The 13,151-nt window shown below is 44.5% G+C and overlaps 3 protein-coding genes and 2 long non-coding RNA genes across 11 annotated transcripts in view; 3 read left to right on the forward strand and 2 right to left on the reverse strand.

The window, feature by feature from the left end:
• Positions 1-1,900, forward strand: part of LOC1279163 (angiotensin-converting enzyme) — a 70,747-nt gene extending 68,847 nt beyond the window's left edge. For all 6 annotated transcript variants that reach the window (XM_061662128.1, XM_061662127.1, XM_061662130.1 and 3 more), the window contains exon 11: positions 1,380-1,900. In XM_061662128.1, coding sequence (XP_061518112.1) covers positions 1,380-1,701 — 322 coding nt within the window. In that variant the 3' untranslated portion in view covers positions 1,702-1,900. The remainder of the gene's footprint in view (positions 1-1,379) is intronic.
• On the reverse strand, positions 335-2,731 carry LOC133394005 (uncharacterized). Its single transcript, XR_009766556.1, has 2 exons — positions 2,448-2,731; positions 335-2,096 (listed from the first exon to the last, which is right to left on the reverse strand). It is a non-coding gene; the product is annotated as an uncharacterized LOC133394005 (long non-coding RNA).
• A 23-nt stretch (positions 2,732-2,754) lies between these two features.
• Positions 2,755-10,898, forward strand: LOC5668117 (multiple epidermal growth factor-like domains protein 10). 2 transcript variants are annotated; one of them, XM_061662133.1, is made up of 6 exons: positions 2,755-3,289; positions 7,150-7,276; positions 9,067-9,247; positions 9,320-9,437; positions 9,517-10,499; positions 10,577-10,898. In XM_061662133.1, the coding sequence occupies exons 1-6, from the start codon at positions 3,165-3,167 to the stop codon at positions 10,822-10,824; spliced, it is 1,782 nt and encodes a 593-aa protein (XP_061518117.1). In that variant the 5' UTR covers positions 2,755-3,164; the 3' UTR covers positions 10,825-10,898. The 2 variants fall into 2 exon arrangements, with proteins under 2 accessions (XP_061518117.1, XP_001689147.2); XM_001689095.3 differs by having other exon boundaries at positions 9,067-9,437.
• LOC133394004 (uncharacterized) lies at positions 8,794-11,027 on the reverse strand. The gene is made up of 3 exons (XR_009766555.1): positions 10,892-11,027; positions 9,059-10,477; positions 8,794-8,977 (listed from the first exon to the last, which is right to left on the reverse strand). It is a non-coding gene; the product is annotated as an uncharacterized LOC133394004 (long non-coding RNA).
• An 8-nt stretch (positions 11,028-11,035) lies between these two features.
• On the forward strand, positions 11,036-13,058 carry LOC1279170 (epidermal growth factor-like protein). The gene is made up of 4 exons (XM_318850.5): positions 11,036-11,819; positions 11,879-12,372; positions 12,442-12,621; positions 12,687-13,058. The coding sequence occupies exons 1-4, from the start codon at positions 11,469-11,471 to the stop codon at positions 12,829-12,831; spliced, it is 1,170 nt and encodes a 389-aa protein (XP_318850.5). The 5' UTR covers positions 11,036-11,468; the 3' UTR covers positions 12,832-13,058.
• The last annotated feature ends 93 nt before the right edge of the window (positions 13,059-13,151 follow it).

A 13,151-nucleotide genomic window follows, 5' to 3' on the forward strand; every position in this document is an offset into this window, starting at 1 on the left:
TCCATATGATTTTGAAAATGTAGCTGACAATTTAGTGTTACATCTGAATTCTTGTAGCGAAGTAGAAAATCTGATACAATAAAGCGAAGTATAAAATGATAGCCTAGAAACCCTAAAATGGCTTAAAATGTAAACTTTTTGCAGAGTTTGTTACATGTTAACTGTATTAAATGATGATACTTTTATTTAATATTTATTTTTAGAATTCCTATTGATCAAAGATATAAAATGATAATGGTTCATCAAAGATATATCAAAGTAAATTTGAGACCTCGCATTAATCCATTTAAACTGTCCAAATAAGTCTTCCAAAAGTGCAAGTAAATTCTCGCTGTTATTTTAAACTGATCAACTGTTACTATGTTTGAGTTTATTGTAGACCAAATCAATCATTTTTAATCATCCACTACCAATTCCTCTAAATTTATTTCAAAAACTTAAAAATCCTTACAAAAATGTCTCGCTGTAGGAGGCTTTACATACACAATTTTTGTAATATGTTCTCATGTCTCTTTAGTAGATTTCAAATTTAATCATTAATTTTTCCAGTAAGTAATAATATCTTCAACAATGAAGAACACGGAATTGATTTTGAATCGATAATTACATATTATTATGACTTTTGCTTTATTTTAAAATAATACTGCCACATATATAGCCATTTTCAAATGAATTTCAAATTAAAAAATAAACAATATTCAACTAGTATCTCCAGAATCTGTGACAGGTTTTAAACGAATAGCCTCCTTCTGCGAAGGCCATTCATCCATCGCGTTGGACTATAATTCTTCCCGTCAAGTGGATCATCTGGCGTAGAAAAGCGAAAGCAGTTTCGCGCCGTGCGGCTGATCCATTGGACGGGGTAATTGTGGTTTTTTGACGTTTGATTTGCACCCGCTTGGGAACGCAGGGAAGCTAAGCAGCCACGGCGAATGCTACCACGGTTGCGTAATGCGTACCGAGACCGAGTCGTCGGCGTCGTCATTGCAGTACGCTGCTCCCGGTCACTTGGGTGCAATGAGTGCATCGCTGCAGGTGTTGCGCGTGCTGCAAAGGGAGATGGGATAAGATATTGCGCACACGGTATAGAATGATCGTAAGTACTGCTGACTTGCGAAAATAAGAAAACACTTCAAGAACAACGCCACCGGGCAAAACACGGGGAGATCTTAATGAACACCGATTGAGCGCTCCTTATCCTTGCATTAGCGATGCCTTTTAGCGCACCTTTTGTGCACTAACTGATCTGCTTCACGCTAGTGGCCAATTTAATTTACAACCCACACACACTGCTCTGGCACAATCCATTTTCTTCAATTTAACCGATCACTGATCTTTTTTTTCTCTCTTCATCTGGCCCCCTTTCTGCAAATACATAGAAAGCTGATGGAACGCGGAACGTCACAACCGTGGCAGCAGGTCCTGCAGGAGGTGATCGGCGAGGGCCGGCTGGACGGGTCGGCATTGCGTGAGTTTTTCCGACCGCTCGAGGAATGGCTGCGGAATGAGAACCTGCGCAACAACGAGTACGTCGGCTGGATCTACGATGGTGACTACTGCAAGCACAGCATCGAGACGGCCAATCTGCAAGTGTTCGGTGGCTTCTACAATGTTGCAGTCGAGGTGCAGCTTACCAGCTGGCTGATGCTGATGCTGAGCTCCTGGTTAGTCGTGATGCGAACGTTCGCCATCGTCGGCTAAGACAGATCGGTCAGGGAAGAAATGGGCCAACCCATGCCCGATGAGGTCGTTGAAGTGAGCAGGATTGTTCGTGGTTCGTTTCAGTAAAGTGGTTTAGTTTGGTAGACAAAATGCAGCAGTAGAAGCGTTAGACGTAAGTTAAATCATAATAAAAAGAGAAAAAACATTGCCTCTTTGGAGTGTGACATACGATCCAAAATGACTCGTCAAGTTCATTGTCGTCCGGTCGCTGCATCCAGGAAATCGGAGCTTACAGGGCCAGTCAACTTCTCCCTTGCCAGCGGCCACTGACGCAGCGCAACAATTTGCCTCAATTGAGTTGAGCCGATGGTGCAGTTGTTTTGTTTTCGCTTTTGATGGGGTGTGTCGTTTTGCTTCGGCTTCCTTAAGTGCTGCTGTAGAGATGAAACAGAGGGAGAGTTTGGCAATTGGATCCATGCCTTGAGAAGGAAGCATGGAAGTGTAGGGTTTTCTTGGAGATGTTGATTCATTCCCGGACCACTTAAAATATGGGAATAGAGTAGTCTTTGTTGTATGTTTTTTTATGGCGACATATGTAATGTTTTTATCTATGTGGACATATAAAGACTATTTGTGAAAGAAAACATTGCATTGTCGTTGCTATATACTTAAACTACTAATAGACTAAATACAACAAAGATTATTTGTAATTTTTCTTTTCCGTTTTTCTCGAGACTTTTTTCACACTTCATATCTAAATCACACCATAACACTTCAAGCCTTACCACCTTACTCCTAACATCCATCGCATCCGAATCACGGTGACAAATGTGTAACCATCCAAAGGCCAGTTCACGGACTACCGTTGCCCACTTTGGGCAGCAGCAACAAAACACTGTTCACATGTGCTGACCTGCGTGCGTGACATCGACCCAGCGACAGTTGGAAACAACATCCCTTTAGCGGACGAGACCAGACACGGACTGGACAGGGCACGGAACACCACCGGCTGCCCCGGCGCGGCCAAGATCATGTGCATACGCATATGGGCAGCCCTGTGTGTGTGTGTGTGACAGATGCAAGCCAAATGCGTCTAACGCCAACTATGCCCCGAGCCACGTTAGATCCAACTTGGAAGCGCACAATTGAATTTGATCGTGCTTCATCTCGTTACAATTTCCGACCCAAGATGATGCTGATGATCCTTCGCGAGATTGGCAGCTCAGCTCGGGAGAAGGAAGCAGCGCGCACCGTACGCTATCAGTGTTCCGTTGACTTCTGACCGATGCGAAACGGGATAAGCACGTGCGTGAAAGCAGTGTTGCGAGAGATTGTCGACCAGTGTTTTTGTTTTGTTATCTTTTAGGTAAAAATATCTGTGCTTAGAGCAAATGTTAGAAGGAAAAAATAAACCTAAACCAGTATTTAAAAAGTGACAATTCTAAGGAAGCTTGTGACAGTGTTTAGTGCTTCAGAATGTGGAGTTGTTGAAACCAAAAACCATGCAGCATCATTACCTCAACTACAGTCGAGTGCAGTGTGGAGCAATTTCGATTCTACTGGTGCTTCTGATCACCTCCCGCGTCTGCTCTTTGCAAGGTGACAATGTGTGCTATCGTTACGAGAGGTAAACAAGTGTTTCAAATCGTTCGCTTCACGGCCATGCTATTTGATTCAAAGACACCCTTACAAGGTCGTTAAATCGGTAGGCAAGTGAGACAAAACAGATCCTCCCTCCGAAAATGGAATACTATTAGTATAAAGCTTATAATCTGAACGGTTAATTCATTAAACGAGCTATTATGTCTTTACCCTGCGAACAAAGCAACGATCATTCCCTCCCGGCTACAAACGGTACAGCCTCCGTACACTTCACTTCCCTGCAGGTGTCAATAGCTGCCTTATTAATTGGATAATGTAATGGATCGTAATTCGCTATGAGAACTGTACACCTTTCCACCTTCTCCCTGTTTCGGGAAACAGTGCTCCACCTGCCCAGAAGGGGCAATAAAGTAACACCCTTGCCTTGGGCACTCGAACGGTGCTGCCGAGTGGGCTGCGGACCTTTGCTCTGGCTGACACCGTTGCTGCTGGGCACCATTTCACCCGAACAATTGCTCCGGTTAGTGCCATTCGGGGTTGAAAAAAAAAGAGGTTGAGAGCGATTGGCAGAGAGCCGACCTGACAGTAGTGTTTTGTTGAGGTTTTGCTACAAACTAACTGCCCGCTGACCGTCAGCTGTGGAACGTGGATTGTGGTGCAGTTACGGCCTTCTCCTCGGGACAAGGGCGGTTTTTGCATCTCCGTAATCAGCGTCGCCAAAGCTTCGCGGTGTTATGGAATAGAGTTGTGGTTTTGCCTCCTAATAGTGGCATGCCATTCGATGGTAAAACCGTTTCACGTCGAAGTCGCGCCAAAAAGAGGGCAAAACCCGGGGAGTGCACCCGGTGAGATGTTTCCGCATTTTTGTACCATTCTTTGGGACGGATGCCGCACGGACAGGCTGGACAGTCTTCCTGTCGCATCGATAACGGCCGTCGTTCGTGTATTTCTGGTTGCATAATGCCGGTGGTTGCAGTTTTTCTTGTCTCATTTTTCGTGCCATCGTGGTTCCGTGGGGCCGTGAGTGTCATTTTTCCTATCCATTGCACACCTATAATGATTGATGAGAAAACTTTCAAACGCATCGCACGTTACGCGTGCGACCACACTAACGAGTCGACTGAAAGGATGTCCAGCGGTGATGGTGGGTTTAGCCGTTTAACGAACCAGTTAAATGGTGTCTAAAATCGGTCAAATTTGATTGCTGGTACGGGATGCAAGGGAGCGTACGGGAGCGTACGCACCGGAGTGGTGCAGCAGGACGGTGGCGGCTGGTAGCGAGTGTACACACAATCTCGTGCGAGTAGATGCGTGTTACAGTTTTGGGATGAAATGGGCGCAAATGAGGCTGAGTCGGGAAAGGAGCAAACACTTGCGTAACTGGCGGCTGTGCGATTTAGCGTCTTGCGTGCGATGGTGCTTGCGGGAACACAAATCAGTGTGCTTGCGCGAACGACAACAACGTTACATTGTGGCTCATGCTTTCTTTATCTGTATGGAAATGCAATTAGTATTATATTATTTGTGGAGTATAATATCCAACAGCACATGGTTACATTTATCAAAATAGTGTGTATTAATATGCAGACACTAATTTGTCAACTATTGCATACATGAGGAAATAGAACGTTTTAGAGCGATAAATTCAACATTTTATTAGTATGTGTATGATATACATAAACCTCAATTTATTTTACTCAATAATACAATAATTGAAAAGTCACCTTAAATAAATAATTCTTAAAAATATGCTCTATATGTTACTTCATTGTGAGTACCAACTAAATATCATTAGATTTCAATCGAAAGATATAGTTTCAATGAATGACCTAAGACACGAAATTCCTAGCTCTCTAAACAATTAATTTAATTGTTTACATTTCTCACTACTTAAGGCATTTCGTTGTATAACAATTCTAACGATCAACGAAAAGAACAAGTTTACCAGACTTCTGCATTGTGTTTTTACACCTTCATATAATAAATTGAAAGGCTTAATAAACTGGTTAACTTACTTAGATTTTCCATGCAAAGCAAAATACGCATAAATAAGGAAATATGAACATGATTTAAACATACTTTTTCAAATTGATATTACACTTTACTCCGTTTGCTACTCTTGATTCGCTTGCAACAGTGAATGCTTCTCTAATAAAATTATATTTTAAATTCTTCTCATATATTCGCAGATCCGGAAAACAAAATTTAATCAATGTTGATATCTTATTTCTAATATAAGGGCCCTTTCCGTTTTAAGTTCGTAGGCTGAAATTTCAGCCTGTCAGCTGTTTGCATTGTATAGCAGTTTTTGAGCAGCTATTTAAGTGAGTATAATATACAGGTGGGCTTATCCCAAGGTGTATGAATTTAGAAGGCTGATTTTTATCGCTTCTGCTTCTGAATGAAGATTTTAAGAGTGTTTTGTGTATTCTTCAAGCAGAAAGCTTGATTGAACAAAAGTTTTCACCCATCCTTTCAAAAAGTGATATTCAAATTTGATTATAAAATCATGTTATGAGACTACCTGGACTACATGCACTTTGATTCTGGATTCCATCACCTTCTTCTTCTTCTTCTTCATTGGCATAACAACCGTTGTCGGTCAAGGCCTGCCTGCCCCACTGGTGAAGTGAGCTTGGCTTTCAGTGACTTATGGATTACCATAGCAGGATAGCCAGTCCTACGTATGGGGGCACGGTCTATTCGGGGCTTGAACCTATGACGGGCATGTTGTTAAGTCGTACGAGTTGACGACTGTACCACCAGACCGGCCCAATCCCGGATTCCATCACCAGATCTGTTTAATGCACCTTGGGATAAATGTAAACACCACCTTGTTTTGCCATTTTTCGAGCAGTACTCGAATCTAATTCTAGCTTTGAGGCTAGAATAATCTAGACTGAAAATTGTAGGCTAGTTATATGTTTGGTTTTGTATGGATTGTTTACATGATTTCAGCCTCCAACTGACAAACTCCATACAAAAAACTGACTAAAATCGTGAAGGGCCTCATGATCTGAGGTAGTGATGATATTTTTTCATCTGTTACATATGACATTGAAAATAAATAAATCATTGCAACACAATCTTAAACATTGAAAAGATCTACCAGTCACAATGTTAGGTAAATCACTTTCGCTGTAGATACTTTGAACCGTTGAACATTTTTGTGTGTGTTATCGTAACACCTCACATACACGCTACGATTTCCCTGTAAACAACCAACACACGATCGCTCCCTGCACTCCATATGAGCTGTAACAAAAACTTGCTTCCCAACACTTCAAACTAGCTCCCTGTCTTCGTCTCATCGTCTCATCTATCTAATATGTTTGATGTTGCGATGCAATGCAAACTCCAGCTGCAGCAAGAAAGCAAATCTTAACGGCACGAACGCATTTTTATCTCCCCACTTGGTAGCCCGTGGGTACGGACGGCGCGCGAAGCTGACGGGCAATTAAAAAAGGGGAAAACGAAAAACCGCCAAATCCATCGAATGTGGGCCACCGCGAACAGCCATGGGATGGGGAAAGATGGGGAGAGCCTAAATGTGAACATCGTGAGTGATGCAATCGAACCGCGACGATGGCGTGTAGTGCGCGTCAGCATCGTACCGCACCGGGAGTAAATCGGGAGCTTGTTCTGACCCGCAAAACTTACTTAGGTCGGTCTCGTTATGGCATTTGCAATTGAAACTGCAAACGGTAATGGATGAAAGGGTGGGAAGGGGGAAATAAATTTCGGTCAAAGTTCGCACAGCAAGTGCTAAGGTAATGGAGAGTGGATTGAAATGAAAAACAAAATTATTTTATTAAATTAGAACACGTAAAATAAAATAATTAATATCATTTATGAGAGCTTAATATAATGTTATTGAAATTACAGCTACACCGAAACGGAAACCATTCCACGCAATCAAACGGTACAGGTCCTAACGAGACAGTGGTGTCTGGAAATTCCCCCAAGGTGTACCTCCTATCGGACCGAAATTAAGGAAGTGTTTGTTAAGCAGGTAGGCCAATTATAAACACATAAAAAACCTGTTTTTGCCGTATAAAGCTTGCATAAAATTTCCATTCTACCATTGGCACATCGGTGTGACTCATGGCTACACTGTTCCTTCCATAGCAGTAATAGCAATTCCCACCCATCACGATTCCATAAAGGCAGCCGCTTCCAAAAAACATGCAAATGTGCCGCCCGCTCCACCATTCTGCCATTACATTATGCTTGTTTTGCGCGCCAAAATTATTCCAAACCTCGAAAATAAGGAGTGTGCGCCCATAACAGATCGTAAACATCAATTACCGCTATTAGATTTCAGCTCTGCTGCCTCCCATGCCTCCCTGCCGAAGGCACAAGAACATAAAATGTCTCGTCCATTATATCATATTGTCACTTCCGTTCCCTAACGAAGGGGGAGGCACTAACGTGGCTGCGGTCGCTTCTTTGTCTTTTGATGCATCGCCACATCTTTCAACGACTGTCAAAACGATGCTCCAACAGGCGCACAAAGGCGAAAGACCGGTCGATAAAACCAACCTCACCAGACAAGACGACACACGGAGCGCTGCACAGAGCAGCCCTCGAGAACAGGAAGCGTACAGTATGAGCGGGCACATTCTCACTATCTAGCCGGCCGCTCGCTTTGAAACACGAAACAAAAGCCCATCATTCGTCAAGACGCAGGCTATCTTTGCTGGAGGTTTTGATATCTTTGCTACGGTGCGTGCAGGGAGTATCTTCTTCCCATCGCTTACTTAGTATTCGGTTCTGAGCATCGGGAAGTTTCGGCTACGTCCGCCTTTTGTTTCTCGATCGTCAGAGCAGTGAGCAGTGGGCCTTTAATTTAATCAACTTCATACCAATGAGACGATCGTGCCCGGGTTTGAGGATGTGGATTAATGTGTGGAGTTTTGTTGAAGTAGCGATCGAGCGAGCAGTCGAGAGCCTGGGAAATGAAAATGGTAATATCGGAAGGAATATCATAACAAGTCTTGGTAGACCGTGTTGGGTTGTACTGAAACGAAAGGAGGAAGTTTACATTGAAATATAGCAATTTAAATGCGTTAAACACGATTCCGAGAGACATTGGAATGTTCACCCCCCATTAGTTGATGTATTTAAGTTGCTTAACAATCGAAACATATTCAATAATATGTATTGTCTTACAGGGTTTCCCACGATATATTGGTTGGTTCCCATCAATTTTTGGTGGATTCCCATATTTTTTTGGTGCGTTCCCACGATTTTTTGGTCGTTTCCCAGAATTTTTTGGTCTAATTGTATTGATATCCAATCGGAAAATACCAATAAATTATAGGATCGAACCAAAAATCTATGGGATACAACCAAAAAATCGTGGGAACGCACCAAAAAATCATGGGAACTGACCAATAAATCGTGGGAAACCCTGTAAAGTCTTGAACATAACAGCATAACGATTTCCTGTTTTCTCAACAGAAAGCATAAGCAATCAATCTTAATGTATCATTGCGTCATCAAACTTCATTCTACTTAAGGTACTTGTTTTTGCGATTCGACGTCATAAAACGCTACAAACGTCTGATCGTATGCACGTGTATGATTGTGTTTATTGCGTCACACCATGTTCGGGACCGCTGCTTCCGGCCGGTTGCTTGAGAAGCTGGTTCTGAATTCTAAACATCACGATCACACTTAACGATCACTGTTTGTTGAACTGTTATTAAACCTGAAAACACGGTGCAAAAATTGGCAATTGCAGTTGCTGGCGCTGACGAAGAGTGTTTTACAACCTTCTTTATGGTCTTACCATTTCAGAATATCACCAAGACACGCCGCGTGGAGTTCTGTTGCGAAGGGTACCAGGAACGGCGCACCGGAAATGGAACCACCGGTGAGTGTCGTCCAATATGCCGCGGTGGTTGCATCCATGGCGAGTGTCAGACACCGAACGTGTGCAGCTGTGAGGCAGGATTCAGTGGCAAACATTGCTTGCAGAGTAAGCGATTATGGTCCTGTGGATCCGTTGGATCTTTCTTCACTTCTATTTTGTTGGTAAAATATTTTGCAGGATGCCGTAATGGGACGTGGGGAGTGAACTGTCGCAATCGATGCCACTGTCAGAATTACTCACTCTGCGACACAAAAACAGGACACTGTCGATGCAATGAAGGCTGGATGGGTAAATAGTTGAGTATTAAGCTGAAAAGAAGTTAAATCATCCAGCTCCTGGAATGACATATAATTATGTTTCTAATCTCTACTCAGCTGTGAAACTCCTTGTCCTTCTGGATTTTACGGGACGATGTGTGTAAGCAAGTGCAATTGCACCACCAGATCCTGTCACCCACAAACTGGAACGTGTATGCCGGATGACGAGATAGTAATGTTTGATAACATCAACCGAACGATAGAGAACAGTTTCTCCTCGGAAAGCACCGAACGGATATCAGCGGAGCAGTGGATCAAAGTCGATAATGAAACACTTGCAGCGTTGCTCAGCAGCTCCACGGCGTTGGTTGATGTTTCTACCACCACCTCTAGCACTACCAGAAGTAGTAGCACTTCTGAGAATAGCACCGTAACTTCCACTACCCCCTCCTCCACTACCTCCTCCACTACCACTTCAACAACCGAAGCTACTGGACAAATGCTACCAAACGCGACCTACGCCGAATCGTACCACGAGTACCTTCCCAACAACACCGAGATGAGCATGGTGCTAACAAAAGGTCACTCACGAACTGCCAGCAACGAAAGCATGTACGAGCTGGTGACGACTACGTCACGCGTCGAGATCACCTTCATCGATACGGCGGTGAAGAAAATTGAGGATCCCTCCACGATCAACCATACAACGCCGGAGGAGGAGCCCGCTTCCCTGTCTGTCGAAAGCTCCAACGAAACCAACACCCAACTGGTGTACTTGGAATCGGAGAACCATCCCGTTCTGGTGGACATAACCGAAGATGGGAGCGTGCAGAGTGAGGCAAATGATCGACAGGCGTTCGTCACGATCTCCTGCTTGCTGATCACACTCACCCTGCTAATGTCGGTGGTCATCTATATGAAGCGTTTGAATCGCAAAACGCTTGCCAAACCTGCCGCTAGTGTGCCACCGCCGGTGAAGATTGTTGACGAGAGCGTCCAAACGGGGAATGATTCGAACCGCTCGTCTGATCCACTTCCCGATCTACCCCATGTCACGTACACGCGGGTAAAGCCAAAACTGCAACGAAACGGTGATATCGGTAAGTGTATATAGAAGCAAGTTCTCCTACAATCTAACAGCAAGGCGAATCGTTAAAACTAACTATTATCTTCCCAGAACACTATGACGTTCCGCCGAATAATAGTTTCATCCATCGTGCAAAGTCAGCATCCCCTTACAACTACAACTTCTCGGTCAACCAAAAGCAAGCTCCCAGAAAGTATAGCCTTGAGCATATCTACGACGAAATTCAGTATCCCCCGTTGGCGGAACTGACGAGCAGTACAGCAACGCAGTCCGATAAGCCGACGTTGCAGCCGGGTGAGAAGGAAGACAGTTATTCCAAACCGATGATTCTGGCGTAGGATAGGGCTAAGTTTGCTTATATGTGGTTCTTATGTTGAACTAAATAAATGTATTTTTTTAACTTACCATAAAATAGGAATTGTTGGTTACAACGTGAGTATCGTCCATCTTCAATAATAGCTACCTCGTCTAGAGTTTAAATTATCTCAATTTTTTTTCTCTTGGCATTCGCTACGGCATGTATTTCTCACTCTTCCTTGTGGTTGTTGCGCCACAGGTGACATGAAATATTAATTTCTATATCATCCATCAATCAATCGCTTCACAGCGCGCAACTTAATACATTCCATTCAGGATTCCCCTTCCATGCCTTTGCATTAAACATCTCGCATCACAATACATCAAACGTGAGTATGCCTGATGGGGCGCAGATGCCCGGTGGCTTACTGTGTTGCGCCACTTCAAATCGCACCCGAGATCGGACTTTTAAGAATAAGCACATCACGTCATACGAGACGTTCGCCCACACACCACAACGTTTCGGTGCGATATCACATCATGCCAAAGAACGTCACCAGCCGTACCGCGACGAGTTCTCGCCATTAGGTTCTACTGACCGTTTGCTTTAATCCATCGCGAACCTTCCGTGGGGTAAGATTGAAGTTGAAGCTGTAGTGACCCCATTTCTTTACGATATTACACCATGGAGCGTCTCAAGTGGTGCATTTTGGTTGGGCTGGCTTTCGTGTGCCAGTTTGGGCTAGCTCCCGGTCAGGAGGGTGTAAAGACCGCGTGGCGCAAAGGCGGTGGCGTTCAGGTTGCTTCTCACGATGTTACGATCGCGAATCAAAGTTTTGTGGAGATGGCCGAGCCAGGTCGACAGACGAACACAACCGTGATGAGTCTGCAACGATCGAACGAATCGATGAGTGCCCTGGATCGCTTTATGAACAAAACGAAGGGACACATTCCTGCGGGAGTATGCTTCGAGGAGGTGCCTACGGTTTCCCTGTTGAAGTATAACCCTCGCGGAGATGTGCCAGCGGGTAATGGGGTAAGTTGAACCTGATTTCTAAAAAAAACATTGCTCGATATCTTCTTTTCTATTCGCAGTCCAATCCATCTCTCAGTCGGATTCAAGTTTGTTGCCCTGGATATGAGCGTAACGTGCACAACTTCCGCAAGTGTGAGCCCGTGTGTGAGGATCCGTGTCTGAACGGGCTTTGTGTGGGACCGAACACCTGCGAATGCTATCCGGACTTTGTACGGAACGGCCAAGGTCGATGTGTACCGACCTGTCCGATCGGGTGCGATCATGGCGAGTGTGTGGTTGGAACGGGTGAGTGTCGCTGTAAGGAAGGCTATGAGTTAGATCCGACGACCAAGAAATTCTGTGTGCCGCACTGCACTGGAGGATGTGGCGTGGGTCGCTGTGTGGATGTGGAGCGATGCGAGTGTGGCGAGGGATATAAGTTCGATCCGAAGCTCAAGTGTGCACCACACTGTGAGGGTGGATGTTTCAACGGACACTGTGTTGAACCGGGTGTTTGCAGGTGTGAGGCGGGCTATGAGATGTCGGAGATGGGATGTGAGCCAATCTGCTCAAAGTGAGTAACACCTACCAGCGTGGGAAAAGGTGAGACATGACTGTTTTGTTTCTTACACGTTTTTTTCAGTGGCTGCTTCCACGGTGTTTGTACCGCGCCGGAAACGTGCTCCTGTAAGCCTGGGTATCAGAAGGTCGGTGATCAATGCACTGCTACTTGTGATCGTCCCTGTCTAAACGGGGAATGCACTGGACCGAATGTTTGCAGCTGCAATCGTGGCTACATCCTTGACGAGGCCAATCCCTTCCAGTAAGTATAGCTCATAGACAACTCTCTACTTACACGGTACTATATTTCCCTTTTCAACTCCACAGTTGTATTGCGCACTGTCCCAACGGATGTCCGAACGGTGTCTGCTCTGGCCCAAACATGTGCCTCTGCAATGCAGGATACGTCAAGGATCGTTCGCTCAAAGGAAGTCAAGCATGCATCAAGCGCTTCGACGGAGTTAAATCATAACCAGCGGCAGTCAGGGAGCCGATAACGAGTCTATGCATTCGTTCCATTGGCGGGTGCGCACGCTTTGCATTGCAGTGGGGCGGCGTGTTGCTGATTTTGATAGCGCTTATCGCACTCAGGATGCAAAAAAAACACATTAACATGGATGGTGAACATTAACACGATTGTAACGCGAAACGGGGAGCAGTGGATGAGGATGCAAAATAAATGAAAGGCAATTCAACTAATTGTTATGGTTTTGTAATCATAATTAATTGAGGGTGCTCTACAAGGAACAGGAAAGGGGACAGCCAAGAGGCAAGAAAGGAATTTGATAATTG

This window comes from Anopheles gambiae, chromosome 3, assembly GCF_943734735.2.
Source record: "Anopheles gambiae chromosome 3, idAnoGambNW_F1_1, whole genome shotgun sequence".
NCBI lineage: Eukaryota > Metazoa > Arthropoda > Insecta > Diptera > Culicidae > Anopheles > Anopheles gambiae.